Here is a 20,100-nt window from a genome sequence, read left to right on the forward strand (position 1 = left end):
GACTCGACCTGAGACACATTATTATGTTGAAATGGAAATGGAACTGGGGCAATGCTGCTTTATATTTTTTCTCGTCTGAGCTGTGGAGGCAACAAAAGGTAAACTCGCATTGAGTTCCGTTTCCCCAGGCAACAAATCGGTTTAAATGCCATATTAAATGGACCTTCATGTATGCGTAATGTGAAGGAAGAAGTTGCTGCGCTCCCCTCTTCCTCTGCATATGGCAAACGTCAAAAGCAGCTTACGATATCATCAGCATCAGCATCAACATCAACATCAGTATCTGCATCAGCACCGTCATCAAGAGTATCGTTAGCAGCAAGTCGATTTCTTTCTTTCCACTAACGAGAACAAAAGTTGCGCTAACAAATTGGCCCCAAAGTCAACGAACAACGATTGAAGCAGCTTTGAAGTAACGGAAACAACAGCTCTCAACACAATGAGGAAGAAATTGGGTGGCAAGCAGGTGTGTTTTGCTGGGGTGCAAAGGATAATAATGCTGCTGGCTTTTCATTATGCAGAAATTAACATTTTATTGCTGTTTTCATGTCAACGAAGCGGCAACGTCTAAAATGGCCGCAATTTAATTTTCATTTTCAATGTTTTCGCGCGCCCATCAACCATCAACCATCCTCCATCCCCCCCCCTCCCCATTCATTTCCACAATGACCTTTAGGGGCAAGCGGAAAGTTGTTTTGGTCATTTATTTCAGGCCACAGCGGATTTGTTTAGCTGCCTTTGCGACTGCTTTTGACGTGGTCGTAATTACAAATTTCGTAACATTTTTGAGCTGGTCCTGTCAAGTTGACGTTAGTAGGACGTCGCCTGAGGCTCAGCGACTCCTTAAAATGTGGGAATAAAAAAATAAGCGAAAATGTTTTGCATTTGATGTTTGGCTCCGGGCGGCAGCGAGGCCTTGAATGAGTGAGTATTCGTACTCGTAGTTGTACTCTCTCATCATACACTCAAATAGAGACTGGCTCACATAAATAGCGGTTATCGCGAATGGTCTAAGCCATAAGCCATAAGCCGTAACCCACTTCGCATCCAATCGAGTGGCTGGTTCCCACTGCTCTCCAGTCGTGCAGCACATACAAATGCGGCGCATTTATTTTAATCCTCCACCCAACCAGCCAGGCAGCTACAGCTTCAGCTACAGTCGCAGTCGAAGAGTCAGAATCAGAGCACGGGGCGTATTAGTAATCGGCATTGGCATTCGTATGAGCTACTCGCCAGAAGCGCTTCGAGAGTTGGGTTGGTAGGGGCCAACAAAGTTGCGGATTCATAACTCTTTCATTTGGCCATATCTGCACATTTTTTCTTCTTTTTTTGCCTCCTCATTCCCCCCTTTGTCGTTGTAGTCGTAAAAAGCGCGCTGAGATTGGCATTTGGCTGGCTTTCGTTGCCAATATTCTGGCTTTCATTTTGCCAGCCCCTGTGCACCTTGCTGGGATCCCTCTACTAGCTTCCAGCATCGAACTAGAGCCGTGGTCGGTCGTGCCTTGCCAAGGCATTCATCAAATTCAAGTCATGTTATCGTAGAAAATGAAACAAATTTTTGCAATTTGATTGCTTTTCGTGTTGATGCAGAGTCACAATCGGAGAGCACCAGCATCTGGAGCAACGAGAGCAGGAGCAAGAGGTGAGGTGTTCTCCCGATAACTTGCCAATGTACTCCGCCATGTGTGCATAATATGTGCGTCTAGCAGATGAAGTGGGCTTCCATGGCACGGACTCGGATTTTGTATTTAATATGCATGCCTATAGAAGAAGATGGAAGATGAGCATCCTTGTCCTCGCTTTGTCCTTCGCGATATGATGCGATTCTGCCAGAGTTATGAACTTGTGTGTATGCGAAATTTTTCATATTTTTTACGTGCCTAAAAATCAAATGTGGCGCCGCATAAGGTGTGTGTGTGTGTGTCAGTATGTGTGTGCAACAACAGTCACACCCACAACTCCTCCACTCGATGTGACTCGAGTTGTAAACACGTGTTTCTTCATTATTCTTCGGGATGGCTGGTTATCTGAGTCTGTGCAGCTTTCTCTGGCTTGATGCTTGCCATATTTTCAGTTGGCCTTTTTTTCACTTCATCTTTTTCCGCAACGTTGCCTGTTTTACATGCGAGTACAATTCGGAGAAGCAGAGCATGGAGGATGGAGGCTCAGCACCTATTATTGCCTCGAGACTGTTGCCCGCTCACATTTGCAGCTCAAGTTGCTTTTGTTGTTTATTTCAAAAGTTAATTTTGTACTTTATCATAACAACAACAACAACGACGAGAGGAGCAACCACGAGTGAAAACAAGAACAACAACAACAACAAGAGCGGGCTACCATCGTATGGGAAATGAAACTTTTCAGCGGAAACGGATGCTGTACACGTTGCGCCCAGCAGGCGGGAATCGTCAGGCAGAAGGCAGAAGGCGAACCAACTTTCACCGCGTCGTGTGGCGTGTGAATAAAGTGAAACAAATGGAAAAACCAGCCACGCTCACAATGTCCAACACCCACAGACACACACACACACAGAGTTGAACATGCAACTCTGCCCCGCTTTGGTTCGTTGCCTCGTCTGGTTTTCTTTGGCAACAATTGCATTGCGGCAAACAATATTTTTGTTATCTTTTGCAATACACGCCTCGGGGGCGCAGCGATGTGGCATGGGATTGGCCGCAGTCGCAGTCGCAGTCGTAGTATAGTTTACAGTGGCGTTTCCGTGCCATTTTTATTGTTAGCGCAGCCAAGTGTTCAATGCACAACTTTTAGCGCTATTGTTAAAAGAATTAAAAGCATGAGACAACAGAAATGAAACAAAAGCCAGCAATGATAACAACAGCCAGCAGTTTGCAAGGCACCGCCTCTCTGCCTGCCTTTCCACCTCCTTTCCTTCCCATTGCTTGTTGGACTCTTTGGGCTGCTGCAGCGCAGGAAACGGAAAAGCTGCCATGCACCGACTCTCTGGTTAGTCGACATGTGAGAGAAATGTGCCGTGACGTGGCAAATGTAATGGAAAATGCTCGCAGGAATCGCCGTCGTCGTCGCAATGTGCAAACGAAAGTCGTTCATCGGCCACCGTCCCTGCTCCTCTGTCCCTCCCTCCCTTTTGATGCCCCTCAACATTTGCCTCAATTGCAGGCTCTTATTTTTATGCAGCGTGTCAATGTGTGACGCCGTGTCGAAGCGCCAACAAAAACTGGCACAACGTATACACAGAGTTACATATACAATTGCTCTATGTGTGTGTAACGTATACGCATAGTAGTCATTGTGCATTGTATGTTTATTCCCCATGACCACGACTATGATTTCTGACTCACACAAACACAAACTGCGACTGTGGCAGTCAGTGCCAAGTGCGTAATTTCCGCACTGTTTTTTTTTTGCATACTCTACCACAAAAACTCCGATTCTTTTCACAACAAAATATGTGTGCCAGTGGAATATTAATAAAAACACTATCTTTATTAATAATGAAATTATTATTGGTAATTTATAAGCGTAATAAGACGTAGTTTATATTTCGTAATGATGAATTATTCATAAATTATTCTGATTCACCATAATAAAAGAACAATTACTTCAAGGGGAAGAGTAAACAGACTTCGTATTGCAAAAATCTTGTTATTTTCTTTATTTTTTGTGCGCTAGTTGCCTGCTGGCTGCTGTTGCTATTCCTCGCACTACAACGAAATAGCCTCTACGCTAACAAGCAACGTTTATTGCCATAAAAGTTTACGACAAAAACTCATTTCCGTCACCAAGGCAATAAATGTACATTTGCAACACAACAAAAGCGAGATGGAAATGGAGACGGAGACGGAGATGGGGAGCAGGGTCCATCTATCTCTCTTCCCCGCTGCCTAGATCGATTTTACTATGGATCTGGCTTAGGCAGGGAATTCTTGGGCCCACTAAGACGACGACATGTCGCCACAACATTGGGGAAAAGTCACTTCCGCAACGGAAATCCAGCACTCAGCCAGAACGGAAGCAAGCATTTGTTGGATGCGTTAGCGATTTGCTATGCAAATTGCGGATCGGCGAAAGTGGGCACAAAAAATAATAATAATAATGATAATTTTGTTGACACCGAGCTCAAGTGCCAGAAAGCGCATATTGGGCTGAAGTGAAGTCAGAAAAAAAAGTGGAAACAAGTGGGAAGCAATTTAATTATGTAGATGGTCTGGCCGACTATCACAGGAGGTCTTCTCATCGTGGCTGGAATTACCTCTTCGGTAGAAGCAGGCAGAAGCAGCAGCCATTGCTCATTAGTGTCAATCTATTTAGCATAAATTTCAATTAAAGCAATATCCTGCAGCAGGCATGAGACAGCAGAACCAGCAAGGAAGCTTCGAAGCTGCTGCCAAACCGACTTAGCTCACTTTCTTAGAATAATAGAGCGGAAAAAGAAACAACGTCTGGCTGCAAAATTATGGGGCTCACTGTCGACACTGGCTCATATTTCAGGCCGTCGCCGCGCTCGCTGAGCTAAACTCATTAAAATGCAAAATGAGAGGAAAATATATTGAAGAATGCCAAGAGCAAAGACGTTGCCCCAAGTTACCCACCTCCTAGCTACCTACCTTACTACGTTTTTCTAATAATATGAGAATATACTCTTAGTCACACTGGGCTACATTGAAAATGCCTCAAGCTAATGGCAAACGCTGTTCTGACCAATCTCTGGACAGAGAGCAGCTTACCCGAAAAAATTCTGATTAATCCTGACAACCAAATGTACTCCTGGAAGACACAAGACAGCAGACAGAAGGCAGAAAGCAGGACTTGGACAGGAGCCTTGCTCCGCCATGTTTGGCAGCATGAAATAATAAAAATAAGCATAAGCTTTTCGACCGCTCCCCGTTATGAGGCAAGCTGCAATATTTCCGCACAGCTTATGTGCCACCACAAACACACAAGCACACGCACACACACAGTCACACATACGCAACTTGCCGCATAGCAAATCCCGGCAGCATCCAGCGTCGAGCAACTAGCAACTACAACTGGCAACTGGCAGCGCTTAGCAACTGACATTTTTGTAAATACGAATATGTGTGCGTGTGTGTACATCCCGGATTCCAGAGTGTGTGTGTGTGTGTATGCCAGGGCTGAATGCGGAAGGAAACAGTTAATACTTCTGTCTGTTATGCGCTTACTTCCTGTCTCCATTAAAAGTCATTCTTTTGGATAATCCTTTTGGCAACATTATGGCAAGTATTAAAAGGTTTTTTGCACCAACTGGTAGAGCATCAGCATCAGCATTAGACTAGCCAGCCAAACTCTTTCCCTCTCTTCCTCTCTCCCTTCCCAAGCTCCGTCTGTGGCTACCCTTTAGACCGCGCTCTTATTACCTAGCAAAACTTTTGCAGATTCTTTTGCTGTTGCGGGTTGGATTTGGAATTGTTGTTTGTGTGTTTGTTGTTGTTCCTCGCTAGCCTGGGTTGTCTTTGTCTGTCCCCCCTCCCTGTTCGTGGCACTCTTTTTCATACATGGAACATGTTTGTTGCATGGGGGCTTTGCGTCTGCCTGATGATAACCATAAATATTTTGTGTGTAATAGAAAATGTTTTGCAAGTGCTTTGTTCTGCCAGTTTTTGTTGTTGTTGTACACGTTTCTGGTTTGTGTTTTTCGCCACTTTGTTTAGTGGTTTACTTTTGGAAATCTTAAAGCTAATGCTGTCGTATCGTTCGGTATCGTTAACAGCATTTATCACAATCAACATTCGCTAGCCCACCTGCCACTTTCTGTTTATTTTTGGCCTATGGAAATGAATATAAACGGTCGTTTTGCTTTGCATGTCGTCTCCTGGCTCGTCTCTCTCTCTCTCTTCTTCTTGCCTCCATCAGCTACCTGTTGTTGGCGTCTGTCGACAAATTATTCAAATTTCGACTGCACTGCGCCCGAAAGGTTGACTTCAGCACAAAACGTGTTTGGCATCAATAAAATACTTTAGGCCAAAACCGACAACCAAAACAGGGCCAAAGGCTAAAATGACACCAGCGGCCATATTGTTATTGACGCGTGCGTGTGTGTGGGTGTGTGTCAGTCTACACACGCACACCATTAAAATATGTTAATATGAGGAAATATCTATGCGTGTGTTTTTTTGTCCTCAAGTATGGGAGAGTGTTTTTAGTGAATGTGTTTTTTATGCAAATTGATATTGTTGGCAAACGCTTGTCGTGCTTCCCTTCCCTTTCCTCTTTCCCTTCCCCCACTCCTTCCCTTTGCCATCATCAAGAAGCTCTTATTGAGTTTTTCTATGAAAAATTGACACCTCATCAATTTTCAATAGAAATCAATGTCCCACAAGCGAAATTCTCACACGCACTCGATGAGCAAATAAATTCGCTTTACTGCCACAACTCGCATCTTGTTCCTGCTGTGTTCTCTGCTCAGTGTGTGTGTGTGTCTGATTGAGCTGCGCTCCTTAAGGATAATAGTGCTGCTATTGACATGTCCGACAGCAGCAGCAGCTAGCAAGCAGCACCCTGGGGAGCTAATCATTGTACATTTGATGGCTTTGATGTTCGCCATTGGCCAAAGGGTTCGCTGACAGTTCAATCCTTTATTAAACAGACCTAACAACACAACGACCGCAAAGCAATGTCAAAAGCTCCAATGATGATGATCATCAGCAAATCATTTGGCCGAAAAGCTTTTCCAAAATAAAACAGCTGGTCTGCTGTTCAAACATAGAAGAATTTTCCGAGACGATCAATGGATGGAAAGGGGAACAGAAAAGCTTTTCAGTACTCACTTCACTCTCGCCGAGTTCGCAACGTTATTCTAAAATATTTTTGCAGTAAAATTTACCGAATTGCTAGTTCATGTGTGTGCGCCACACTGTCGAAATTCCAGACAGCAAGAATGTGGCAGGGAATTGCTTTTATTTGGTGCGTTTGGAGTGCATTTCTAGTGCACAGCAGCCTGCAGCAACAAATCAACATTGGTGAGAAAAACGAGAATGAGAACATTTTCACATTCTCGAATTAAATGAAAATGTTGCCACCTGTTTTCACTTAGGTGCCTTTTTTTACGACAATGAAATCGAGCTGGAGAAGGAGTTCACGGATGTCATAAACGCCATTAACGGGCCCGAGGCTGAGCAAACTTTCACATTGAATCCCTTAATAAAACGCCTCAGACCCGAAGACGGCAGCCTTATTCTAATGGGACACGGTGGGAATTTCTTTGCATTTTTTATTGGACAATTTTAACGGAGAAAAAACACTCTTTGCTTTCAGCTTGCGATCTCATAGATAATGGTGTCGCAGCTATTTTTGGACCAAGTTCAAAGGCGGCAAGCGGTAAGTGGCAAGGGGCAACAACTGGGACAGACGCGCATAGCGAAAGCGTGGAGAACTTTGTGTAGAAAGCGTGCACAAAATAAAAATAAAGAAAAGAGGCCAAAAAAGCTTGACGAATAGGGAGCAAAGCAAACTGTTGAATTAATTTGTTTGTAAACAGAGAGAAAGACAGAAGAGAGAAAGAAAAAGAGAAAGGGAGAGAGAGAGATGAATGATTTTATTTTCCTTATAGATATTGTTGCTCTCATCAGCAATAACACCGGCATACCACACATTGAGTTCGACGCAGCTGATGAAGAGCAGCTAGCCGAGAAGCCAAACCACCAGATGACCCTCAATCTTTATCCCTCCCAGCTGATATTATCCAAGGCCTATGCTGACATTGTGCAGAATCTTGGCTGGCGCAAGTTCACAGTTGTCTACGATGCCGAAGATCGTAAGCGTACTCTGCCTTTTATTACATACATTCATATTATTGACAGCATTCTTCTCTTAGCTAAAGCCTCAGCTCGCTTGCAGGATATTCTGCAGTTGCGTGAGTTGCACAACGATGTGGTAAGAGTGCGCAAGTATACGAAGGACGAAGACTTTCGTGTGATGTGGAAGAGTATCTTGGGTGAGCGTCGCATTGTTCTCGACTGTTCGTCTGATATGCTTGTGGACTTGCTGAATACCTCTTCAGAGTTTAACCTGACACAGCAGTACAATGTGGGTAACAGAAAGCAGTAAATATATTTCGATTTTATAACTTGCCTGATTCCAGAACATCTTTCTCACCAACTTGGAGACGTACAATGATAATCTTCAGGATTTGACAGCGGACAACGAGACATTTGCGGTGAATATAACCGCAACTCGGCTGCTGCTCAACCCTGACCCTCAAGCAGTAAGTGGCACTAGTTGACTTTTTAGTGATTTTTTTAATCGTTGTTGCACTTAGTATATGCAGCAGTATGGCTATGTGACCCAAGAAGACAACGTTGTTAGTGAGAGTACCGAAACGAGTCGCACTCTAATGCTGGATCTGCTCCACGACAGTCTCCATCTGTTTGCCCAGGCCTGGCGCAACGCAACCTATTTCTATCCGGATCGCATGTCTGTGCCGCGAATGAGTTGCGACTTTGGCCCCACAGGAGGGCGACCCTGGCTGATGGGACGCTATTTGGCGCGCTTAATGAAGGGTGTAAGTAAGGCAGACGTCAGTTGGCAGTTGGCAGTTGGCAGATGCGGCTGCCTCTGTTCTGATGAGTTGTTCACTAATCGAACGTGCCGCTGTAGACTTCCGGCGTGAATAGCGCAAGCTTTCGCACCAGCAATTTGCAGTTTGACGAGGATGGACAGCGCATTAACTTCAATATTGAGATTTATGACCCCGTCGACAACATTGGCATTGCCATCTGGGACACCAGGGGCCAGATAACACAGCTGAATGTGAAGGACAAGGTGCAAAAGAAGATTGTCTATCGCGTCGCCACTCGTATCGGCCCACCCTATTTCACCCTCAACGACACTGCGGTGGCTCTCAATCTCACCGGCAATGCCATCTACCAGGGCTACGCTGTCGACCTAATCAAAGCCATTTCCGAGGAGGTGGGATTCGAGTACGTTTTTGTTCCCGTCGCAGATCAGCAGTATGGCAAACAGGACAAGATAACCAAGCAGTGGAACGGCATCATTGGCGAGATTGTCAACAATGTGAGAAGTGTTGTAACATACATATATCATAAACAGACACTCATGAACTCTCTCTTAGGATGCACACATGGGAATTTGTGATTTGACCATTACCCAAGCTCGTCGCACGGCTGTCGACTTCACGGTGCCCTTTATGCAGTTGGGTGTTAGTATTTTAGCGTACAAGAGTCCGCCAAAGGAGAATGAGTGGCAGGCCTATCTGAAACCCTTTGGTGGAGAGGTGTGGATCTGGATTCTCATCTCCGTATTTGCCATGTCCTTTCTTAAAGTTATTATCGCTCGGTAAGTGAAGGAATATAATTGGTTTTTGCCAAAATTATGAAAAACCCTCCAAATTCATAAAACTCTCATAAAGACCAAAATGGAACACGAATATACTGCTCCACTGCCAATCTTCCAATAGGTTGATATACTTTTCATTTATTGTTTTCCAGCATTGCCAAGGCAGAGTGGGAGAACCCCCATCCGTGTAATCGCGATCCGGACGCACTGGAGAATCAGTGGCATCTGCACAACACTTTCTGGTTAACAGTGGCCTCTATCATGACAGCTGGTTGCGATATTCTGCCGCGGAGTCCGCAAGTCCGTCTCTCGGAGGCCACCTGGTGGATCTTTGCCATCATTATAGCTAACTCGTACACCGCCAACTTGGCTGCCTTTCTTACCAACTCCAAGATGGAGGGCAGCATCACAAGTCTCAAGGATCTCAGTGCTCAAACGAAAGTCAAGTTTGGCACAATCAACGGCGGCAGCACCTACAATCTGCTGGCCGAGTCCAATGAGACGGTCTATCGCCTGGCCTTCAATCTGATGAACAAGGCCGATCCCTCGCCCTACACCAAGGATAATCTGGAGGGCGTGGATCGCGTGGCCACCAGCTATGGTGACTATATGTTCCTCATGGAGACGACAACGCTAGAGTACCATCGCGAGAAGAACTGCAAACTGCGCTCAGTGGGCGAAAAGTTTGGAGAGAAGCATTATGCGATTGCCGTTCCTTTTGGCGCCGACTATCGCTCCAATCTGAGTGTTGCCATTCTCCGGCTGAGCGAGCGGGGAGAACTCTTTAATATAAAGCAGAGATGGTGGAAGCAGAAAAACAACACCTGCGTCGAAGAGGCGGATCCAAATGCCACGCCCGATATGACCTTTTCGGAGCTGCGCGGCATCTTCTACACTTTGTATATAGGCATTCTGATTGCCTTCATCATTGGCATTATTGAGTTTTTGGTCTACGTGCAGCAAGTGGCACTCGAGGAGCGTGTAAGTTGTGTCTGTACCAAAGCGACGATTGAATCTGTGACTCTTTCTTTTGCAGCTTGATTTCAAGCAGGCCTTCATCAAGGAAATTATATTTGTGCTACGCATTTGGAACAACAAGAAACCTAGCTCAGGATCTACAACCGCCTCCAGTCTGCGCAGCACTTCCCTTCGCTCCATCGGGAAGTCCATGGAGCGCACACCGAAATCGGCGCGTCGCATTGTCCTCGGCCGTTCCTCGGAGGAGATGCGCGAGTTGCCGCTGCCGCCGGCGACGCGTCCCTCCCCTAGTTGCAGTGGCAGTGGAGAAAAGGGAAGCGAACGAGAAGGTGAAGAGGAAGAAGCCCGTGTCTGATGTTGTTGTTAGCTGTTCTGTTACGAGCATTTCAGCTCTTCAGTTATTTGCAATAAAAACTACGCCCATCATTTGGCCCGTAATCAATTTTGAGCTTCTTTAAGCTTGAAATTACTTGGCAGTCGATGCCGCGGGCCAAGCAGGGAGCGAGCATTTCTTTCGATTGGTTGCGTCCGCGTGGCAAGAAGCGAAACACGAGCCACTCCATGTTGCATAGCTCTGCACAAACTTGCCACTCGCTTCACTGCCCAGCCAGCCAGCCAGCAACCCTCTCCTTTCTCTCCCGCTCACTGCACGTAATTTTCGTTTATTGCTGCCTTTTGCCGTTTGCCACAGCAAAGCTGCCTCAGCTTGTCAATTGCGTTATTGGAGCTTATTGACATTTTATATCCACCAGCAACTGACGAAGCTGCCCTCTCTTGTCTCCGGCTCTTGACTGTGGCGTGTCTCTTCGCCATCACGAAAATTATTAAAGCAGCTCCCGGCGAAGGACAAAATGAAGCTGCAACAGAAGCCAGAGAAAGGGGGCTGCAGATGTGTGTGCGACGGCGGCTTGCGCCGTGTTGTGTCGCCTTTGGCCTTTGTTGGCTGCTGTAAAATGAACAGCTTTGCACGCCCGTCGCCAATGACAGCAACGACCTCGATATCGCATCGCATCGCATCGCATCGCAGTCATCGTCGTCATCTCCACGGACAGCGCCATGGCCATCGAAGTTGACAGCGAAGCCAACTGCGTTTGGGGTTCACATTGCATTCCGTGACGAGGACAAGTGTCCTTTGCATTGCTGCGTCTCCTGCTGATGTTTGTGTGTCGTATTTGTGTTGCAGTCTGTGTTCTTTTTAATTATTTTGTTGTGAAGTGACTTCACGCTACGTGTGTCATTTGAGTAGCTTCGCATGGAGTCCAGCGGACTGCAGTTTGAGTTTGAGGTTTGGCCATTGCTTCGCTGCTAAACCGAACACAGCGCTGTTAAAAGTCTCCACATCTGCCTTCGCCTGAGTGTGGCAAACTCAACACACTTGTTGCCTGCCTCATCCATGCGCACAAGCCGCACAGGGGCAAAAAGAGAATCCACCACCGATGGCCAATGGCTGAAGGCTCGGCGACAAAGCGACAACTTCCACACGTTCCACAATCGAACAATTGCAACCCCTAAACAGCTCAGTCATAGGAAGCAGCCAAGGGTGCTCTTATACGCCGAGGCAAAGGGCAGCAACAGCAGAAGCAGAAGTGTACTACCAGACTGGATGTCATTTGTTAATGCCACGCACGTAAGCAATTTCCGCACGAAAGCGCATTCTTTGAGCCTTTAATGTACTTTTTGATGTTAACAAATTTTTGAACATTTGTTGTTGCCTGTCACCACCGAGAGAGAGAGAGAGAGAAAAGAGACTACAGCATGGTAGCTGGACGGAAGGACACATGAGCTGAATGCTAAGCGACATCGGTTTAGGTTCATCTGCGGCTTTTCTGATTTGCTGTCGACAGCAGCCAAAGGGGCAAGGGGTGAAGCGGAGGAGTAGCAATTGGGTGTGAGTGATTAGAGACGCATAAACAAATTAATAAGTGAGCTTCGAGCTCTGAGCTGTGAGCAGAATCTCTCGCTTAACCCTCGAAGGGCGGCCACATCGATTAGGGGGGAAAGAGCAATGGGGTTAACTTAAAACGTATAAGTTTCAAAGGCAATCAACACCTTGAAAAGTTATAAATTGAGCAATTTTCCACTTTGGGAAATTTATGAGCTGCAGTCGAGGTGCAAATTGTCTCAGTCTGCAGACTCTACACATGTGTGTGACCAAGTCCAGGACACTCAAGCACAGGTCGTAGTGCTGCATCAGAGGGATGAGACTATCGTTCGTTCTGTGGCCCTGACAAGCAATCACATGGCATACACTGAGAGACATACACACAGGATACGGCTTCAGTGCACAGTTGAGTTGATGGGCCTCGCCTCATTCTTGGGAGCAACTCGTCTGGCCTTTTGCAATTTATAGAACAAATTGCAATTGAAATTCACATTGGCAAGTCTTGAGTAGAATAAGCAGCAGCAGAAGGCGGCATAAATATATACGGCTAAAATGGGCAAAGGAAATTACCGGCAACATTTTTAATTAACTGCAAGTGGAGCCAAGCAAAGTGATAATGTCCACATATATCGCAGTCCTTACAATTTATAGCACGTTCTTACAGCCTCGACTCGACTGGCAGCAAGTATACGACACGTGTGCAGCGAGTAGGTGAAAAAAGAGAATGGAAAGGTTTCTTGTGTATGCGTTTAGCCTTAGTTGTGTTATTAGCTGATTGCCCCAAGTGGATGTGAGCATGCTTTTTGACGTGCAGCTGCAGCTGGTTGACCCAATGAAACTCATATGACCACAAAAATCGATCGAAAAATATGCCACAAATTTGGACTAATTGTGCTTGAAATTTAAGCCTAAAGCGAGTGCTGCTCGCTGCTCGACTTGTTCTCTTTGCTGGGCAGTTAACAAGTTTGTGTTAATTACTCGGCTGCCGCATAAAGCAGCAAATTTGAAAAACGAACCTTTCATGCACACACACAAAAACAACAATTGTTAGCAGGCTGGCTGCCCATCAAGTTCATACTGAGCCTGTTGGCAGTTGGAAATTGCCTTGTCGCTGGCTTAGGCTGATTCGAGTTTGTTTTCTCTGATTGTTTGCTTGTTATTGTTATTGTTGGCTTGTTGCGCTGACACAATGATGTTGCTGCTGTTGCTGTTGCTTTTGCAGCTGCAGTTGCTAGATCTTTGCTTGCTTGTTTTGGCAATTGCTGGCAAATTGTTAAGGCTCTGCTCATAAATTCATACATTCGCTTACAGTAGTGTTGAGCATGGGCATTACTCAGGCCACTTCCTTTTGTCCCTTGGGTCCCACTCGAGTATTATTTGAAGCTCAGCTCGTTGGCAAACAAATAGTGATGGCTATGCCGCATCCGCATCCGCGTGTGCGATCGCTGCAAAGCACATTTTACATTTTGCAAAAAGAAAAACAATTGCAATTGCAAAAACCCATTGCAATTTGTCTTATGGCACGTTCAGTTGTGGGGCAGCTGCCAAGGGAGGCGATGCGCAGCTAAGACAATGGTTTGAGGGCAAAGAAAACACCCAACACCGAAAACAAATAAACGCAGATAAAGAGCTGCTAGCTGGCAGAGCTGTGAGCTGTAAGCTGTGAACTGGCAACCAAGGCAAAGAGCAAACAACGTTGTTCCTTCTGCTCCTCCTCGGTTCGGTCTCGCATCTACGAGCTGAGCTGACGCCGCCACAAGACGGAAACGGAAACGCGTCACACAATGTCGAAGCGAGCTTGAAACTTGGCCAAAGAGAAGGGGCTGCGAATGCTGATACGATGCGATGCTAGCTGGGATCTGCTCTGGCAGCGTGGAGCTATTAGATATTTATTTCTGCGGATGTTTGTCTGTGTCTCAGTCTCCTTCCCCACTCCCCATTCCCCATTCCCATTCCCGTCTTTGTCTCTATCTCCGCCTCTGTGCGAGTGTGTACATATTTGCACATGTTTCGCATTTGTATTCCATGCGTTATTGAGCTGAAAATTGATGCACATTACTTACTCTATTGAATTACACATTAGCTATTGCTCTGGCCCTTGCTGTGTGTTTCTGTGTGTGTGTGGCTTCCTCCTTCTCCTCCTCCTCTTGCCCCCGTCGTGACCAATAAATAATTTGAAAATAACAAAATAACAAAGTGAAACAAAGACAGGACATGCCATCAATGCGCTGCTGCTGCTCCAATGCCTCCCACTAGCTCTCACCCAATTGCAACTGCAACCATCGCCATTGCCCTGAATTATGCATGTGTATGTGTGAGTGTGTGTGTGTGCCCGCTGCTTCGATACTTCTAACGCTGCTGCCCTGCTGCCCCATAAATTGCCCAACTAAATACAATTTATTTCTCGTCGTCGCTGGTGACCCGTGTGTATTTTATATGTACGTTCCCAGCGTTCCATGCGCGCAGTGTCGTTATTTATGCGCTGCTTTTAGTATTTTTACCACCCACCCCACTCCAACCCCCCACATTGCCGTCTGCCACTTAGAAGCCCTAGGAGGACACACGAGTAGGAGCACAAGGACTTGCATCCATACTACATCTTCAATATAATATTTATGTTGTTTTAAATAGTTTGCAAAATGTCAGTGTGTGGCATGTGGTTGCAATTCACGTCTCTCTTTTGGCAGCTGTTAACTGCCAACTGTTAAGCAACAAGCACTAACAGATGTTATTCCGAGCAACCCCTGTGAGAGAATGTTACCCGTTTCGGAAAGTTAACTGTGCTACAAAGCAACCCCTACAGTTGAGAAGAAAATTAACAGACTATGGTTATGTTAAGTTACTTAAATGTTATACATAGCGGATATAAAGCAACCCCTACAGTTGAGAAGGAAGTTTACAGGTCTCTCTTATGTTAAAATACTTGAATGTTATGCATAGCGGATACAAAGCAACCCCTACAGTTGAGAAGGGAACTAACATACTACTGTTATCTTAAATTTCAAGTATAGAGTGGATACAAAGCAACCCCTACAGTTGAGAAGGGAATTAACAGACTACTGTTATATAAAATTAACAGAATGCTGTCAAACGCGGATAATGTTTATAGTAGTTTTATGGCAAGCTATGCTCCTCCGAGTGAATAATGTTAACAGAGCAAAATACAAAAATATATAACAGAACAGAAACTGTATATCGCATGAATTAATCAAGAAAACTTTTCTATTCCACAGCAGTTAAGTTAAATTGTAATAAATTTCCCACATTATGTGTTTCCATATCCCCATTCACGACCAACATACTATATATTCCCAATTGATGTGGGCGACAACAGAATGTTGACTGTTCAAAACAAACAACAACTCAATCGGCATTTGGAGTCGCTGTCACGAAACGTATTTGAAATAGAAATGCAAGAAACTCACCATCATGTCCTGAGCACTGTTAACAGTCGTTCCAGATGGCTGTGGATCCGTCGGTGGGTTCGAGTCCGAGCAAGAGGCCGCGAAGTGACGACGGCGCTCAGCGTATATAACAACGAGTGCGCCAACTGAGGGATTTCAGTCTTCGTTTTGCCTCTGAATCGTGCGGTCAGCAACTGAAACTTGGACTGCGAATCCACGCGCTGCGTCGGCCGCGCCGCGATTGGCTGAAATGAGCAAACAAAATTTAAATATTAAAAGGTTAGCCACAACGACGATAACAACTTGCAACTGCAATAATAATAACAACAACAGCAGCAAACGTGAGCTGCAAATATAATTTAAATGCAATAACACGAAATTAGCATTGAAATCGAAACCGACAAATTCCAACCGCGTGCCATAATTGTTTTTTGTTCCATCAAACAACCAAAAATAAAACACACGAATCGGAGCAAAAATCCGCGCGTCCTCGTCGGTTTAAAGCAGCAGCTTTTAAATCGACATCGCAAATTTTCGTGCGCTCGTTTTCGCTCTGTTTCAGTTCCTGTTCCCGCTGCCGCTCCCGCTCCCATTCCCCGTTTTCTCATTTATGTTGCTGCTTCAGTTAGTGTGGTGTGCGTGCGTGTATTGAAGCCGGAGTCGAAATCGGAGCTGGAGCTGTTGTCGGTGTTAAAGTTGTGCCGGAGTGTGCCTGGCTTTTGGCAGTGTGTGCACCGTATTGTCGTTGCTTTCGACCAAAAATCGGGATACATTTCCGCAGACGTTGTCGCTGCTGGCTAACAAAACGAAAAGGCAGCGCTCTAGCTCGAAGTTGCAGTGATATAATTGAAACAGAAACTTCAACTGCATCTGCATCTGCAGGAACGAGCAACTGTAACTAAAAGTGACAGCAGGCAAGTACTGTGAGGCTTTAACAGGGCGCTTTAGCTGCTCGACTTTTCACGGCAATCAAGCGTACTTCACAATTGGGGGATGCAATTCTCTTCCCTTTGCTTTGGCTTAAGCGCATTTTCTTAGCTCTATCTCTTTGAAATTCGTGCGAAACTTTGCAGCTAGCTCTCTATTGTAAAAACTTTTTTGCAACAGCCTGGAAGTATGCAATACAAATTTTGAATCTGCTTCTAGGCCTCGGCAAGGCAACTTTTAACATGTGCGTGATTCCCAGTGTGAGCGAGTGTGTGTTGTGTGTGTGTGTCGCGAGTTGTGTGCGAGAGCTTGTAAATCCGTGGCGCGTTTTCTTTTCATCCTGTGGCGTTTTTCCATGTATAAATTTGCCAGCACAAAATATTTGTATATCAAATATTTTTACAATGCGTATTTCATGTGCGAAACGCTGGAATTTGCTATGCAAATGAAGTACTAGACCAGGGACTAGGGCCAGAGAAAAATTGAAATTAAATTTGAAAGCCACTCAGCTGTGTGCCACTCTCTGACTCTGTGTTTCAGTGTCTCTGTCTGCTGTCGCTCTGTCTGGCGTATTTAATTCGGGTTAAGGCCTTTTGCGGCCAGCTTATGAAACAAAAACCGCGCATTGGGCTAACCCCAAAAGCCGCGCCTTGTGGCACATTTTGTTATTGTTATTGTTGTTAGCAATTGTGAGAGCGATCCCTGCAACCGACTCCTGACTTCTCCATCCCACATCCCGCATCCACATCCCATATTCTATATCCCATAGCCAGCTTACTGTTCACTGTTCTCTGCTGTGTTTTGGCGCACACTTCCGTTGGCTGCTTATGCCTCCGACTGTCTGTCTGTCTGTCCTTACTACGCGTCGGCTGAGCTGTTTCGTCGCTGCCTGCCTGAATCGCTGCCATATGCGCCAGCCGCAAAACTTTTGAATTTTTAAGTGGCAATTCGTGTAGCCGCTTCCTTCTGCACACACACAAACACACACATACACAACCTTGTGAGTGAAAAAATAAAATGAAACAACAGGCACTTGTCTGACTGGCATATAACTTTTTAAAGCCGCTTGCTAACGTTTGCCGCTTGCCGCTTGCCGTTTGCCCTCTCATCCAACGTCATTTTATTTAAATTTTAATTTGGCCAGCGCAGAGTGTACATTATATGAGTATCTTTTATTTGAATTTTATTCTCTGGCTTTGGCTTCGGCTTTAGCTTTGGCTGTTGCCATTTTGCTGCTAATGTTACCTCATGCGCTAATAATGAGATAAAAATGCGACGTGTGCCGCATGCTGCAAACTTGTTTGTGGTTAATTCTTACTTTTTGTTGGCCAGCCAAAAATATCTGTCCCACTTTTCCTCCCTATAATTTTGTATTGTTCGCGCTGCTTTTCATTTGCATTTGGCCAGCTTCAGATTAGGGAAGAGCCGTAAATTGTGTGCTACTTAAAAAGTTGTCAACTGCGCTTTCATTCATTCATTCCATTTCCATTCATTCACTGCGCTCACTCATTTAGTTATTTTTGTATAGGAGGATGTGTGTGTGTGAGAGTGAGCGTTGTATGTATGTGTGTTTGTGTGTGCGCCTAACTTTATGCAAATTAGTTTGTTTGTTTGCTTGTTGGTCGCGCGTTGCGTTTTTATGCGCCTAATGAATAAAGCATAGCAAAATTATTGTATGGAATTCAATTAGCATGTTTCTCTACAAAGCCGAAGCACAAAACTCCTCTTCGCCCATTTAATTCCCTGGCTATTCCTAAGCCGTAAATGTATTTACATATCTATATATATACATATATATATGTTTGTTTGTGGTGAAGTGAAAAGTTTTTGTTTAGACGCGCACATAAATTAGAGTTCTTTTCAAAGCCTGTTGAAATCCACTAAATAAATTATGCGTGTAATTCGCCATGGCCAACCAAACAATTAGGCAAAAGTTTTTAAGTGTTTGCCAGAGCTGAAAATCATAATTATGTATTACAAAAAAAAAACGCATTTAACATAAATCGCGACAGCCTACAAATCACTCAATTTAATATACAATGAGAGATTTATGTGTGGTAAATCTGGTTTAGAAGTCATTCATCTGGTGATAACTGCAAACTACTCGAAATGTTCATCGCAGTTTGCAATGTCAACGTTTTATCACAATTTCAATTTCAAGTCAGCTGCAAGCGTAAATCGAAATGAAATGTGAATGCGAATGTGAGTGCAGAATAAAGTGGAAACCAGCTGAAGGAAGTTCAATGCAACTTTCGATTTTGAACTAGTTTATGGCCCATGAGAGGCTGCAGCAAAGTCAGTTCATTCCTTTGCCCCCATCTCTATCCCCATGCCATATTCCCAGTGATGTCGTTGCAGTTGCAACTGCAGTTTGTAGTCGGTCGATTGGTAGTAAAAGTGCAACTTTGTCTGTTTCATGTTGTTGTTTCAGCTTGCTTGGCAAACGGCTTCGCCAGCTGCTGTAAATTTGCAAACTGCTCTTTCCTTGCTTGTTCTCTCCCTCTCGCTCTCTATTGCTCGGTGCTCTCGCTTTAAATGCTAACCTTGGCTCTAGCTGACTATTTATGTCCCTGTGTGAGAGTGTGAGCATTACCACAGTGTGCAACCACAACTAGCACACACCCACACACCACCAGCATATGCACACTCACACACACACACACACACACATGGCTGCTTTGCTGTGATCTCAGTGCAGCCCTTTTGCCAGGCTGCCATTGTTTTTGGGGCCACGGCAGCTGTTGTAGGCGATGCCCATGTGCCATCTCCCATCTCCCAGTTTTCCCATCTGCCATCGCCCGGGTTTCATCTACAATCTTCTCTATTCACACTCACTGAGAGACTTTCAAGTGTGCAGCCGGCGCTGGACTCGGGCTCTTCTCGCGTTATGCAAAACTAACTTTTTCCATTATTTTCCTGCGTACCGCCGCAGTTGCTGCTGCTGCTGCTGCTTGTGGTTTTTATTTATGGTCTATTTTTGTTTTCATTTTTTAGTTAGTTACTCGACTGGCTGCTGCTGCTGCTTCTACTGCTCGCCCACTGCTCTTGTCCCTTTTTTTAGTCTCTTTGCTGTGTAAACAAAAGCCAACTGCAAAGTTTTGACAACGCTTTTCGGTTATGCACAGCCGATGTACAGGCTGCCACGCCTCCATCGCAGTAGTCGCTGCGCTCTGCTCCGCCCGCCCCTTGGAAATTGGGTCGGCAAAAGCGAAATTTATGTCGCAGCCGCGTGCAAAGTGACAGCGAACAAATTGCCGCGACACAACAAGCCATGTAAAATGTAAAATGTAGAATGTAAAATGCAGCGGCAAAGTTTTTGGCTGGCGCTAATCAAGTGCCGGCAGCAGAGCGTCAGCATCCGCCGTCGAGCACTGCAACTAATTTGCTGTCCTATATATAGCAGCATCCAGTATATATATGCTTGTATTATATACTCGAGGTTGCATATCAGGCAACTGGGGAAATCTGTGTCTAAATGCAGCCGCAATGCTGGGCTGCTGAACAAGTTTTAATGTTTTTTAAAACCGAACTTGAATTATTGATAAAATACTTTGACAGCATGTGGGTGGCACATGATGGTAAACTGCTCTTACATCTTGCCCCTTGGGTGCCACT

General features: G+C 45.2%; 2 protein-coding genes across 2 annotated transcripts in view; one reads left to right on the forward strand and one right to left on the reverse strand.

The window, feature by feature from the left end:
• LOC132792688 (uncharacterized) overlaps nt 1-15,600 on the reverse strand; it is a 49,101-nt gene extending 33,501 nt beyond the window's left edge. Inside the window, exon 1 of the mRNA XM_060802146.1 lies at nt 15,580-15,600. Within this exon, the coding sequence (XP_060658129.1) occupies nt 15,580-15,585 (6 nt within the window). The 5' untranslated portion in view covers nt 15,586-15,600. The remainder of the gene's footprint in view (nt 1-15,579) is intronic.
• On the forward strand, nt 6,773-10,701 carry LOC132798628 (glutamate receptor ionotropic, kainate 2). The gene is made up of 11 exons (XM_060810561.1): nt 6,773-6,959; nt 7,034-7,189; nt 7,255-7,317; nt 7,550-7,753; nt 7,814-8,025; nt 8,081-8,203; nt 8,258-8,500; nt 8,596-9,012; nt 9,071-9,294; nt 9,447-10,275; nt 10,331-10,701. Exons 1-11 carry the CDS (start codon nt 6,878-6,880, stop codon nt 10,625-10,627), a joined length of 2,850 nt encoding a protein of 949 aa, XP_060666544.1. The 5' UTR covers nt 6,773-6,877; the 3' UTR covers nt 10,628-10,701.
• Nucleotides 15,601-20,100: the final 4,500 nt, after the last annotated feature.

Source organism: Drosophila nasuta, chromosome 2L, assembly GCF_023558535.2.
Source record: "Drosophila nasuta strain 15112-1781.00 chromosome 2L, ASM2355853v1, whole genome shotgun sequence".
In the NCBI taxonomy this organism is placed as follows: domain Eukaryota; kingdom Metazoa; phylum Arthropoda; class Insecta; order Diptera; family Drosophilidae; genus Drosophila; species Drosophila nasuta.

Bases quoted from the DNA above. Each gene is read 5' to 3' on its own strand.
- LOC132798628 (XM_060810561.1), top strand. From the start codon at position 6,878: ATGTGGCAGGGAATTGCTTTTATTTGGTGCGTTTGGAGTGCATTTCTA. The intron at 7,190-7,254 runs GTGGGAATTTCT...CTTTGCTTTCAG, and splicing joins CCTTATTCTAATGGGACACG to CTTGCGATCTCATAGATAAT. The intron at 9,013-9,070 runs GTGAGAAGTGTT...ACTCTCTCTTAG, and splicing joins TTGGCGAGATTGTCAACAAT to GATGCACACATGGGAATTTG.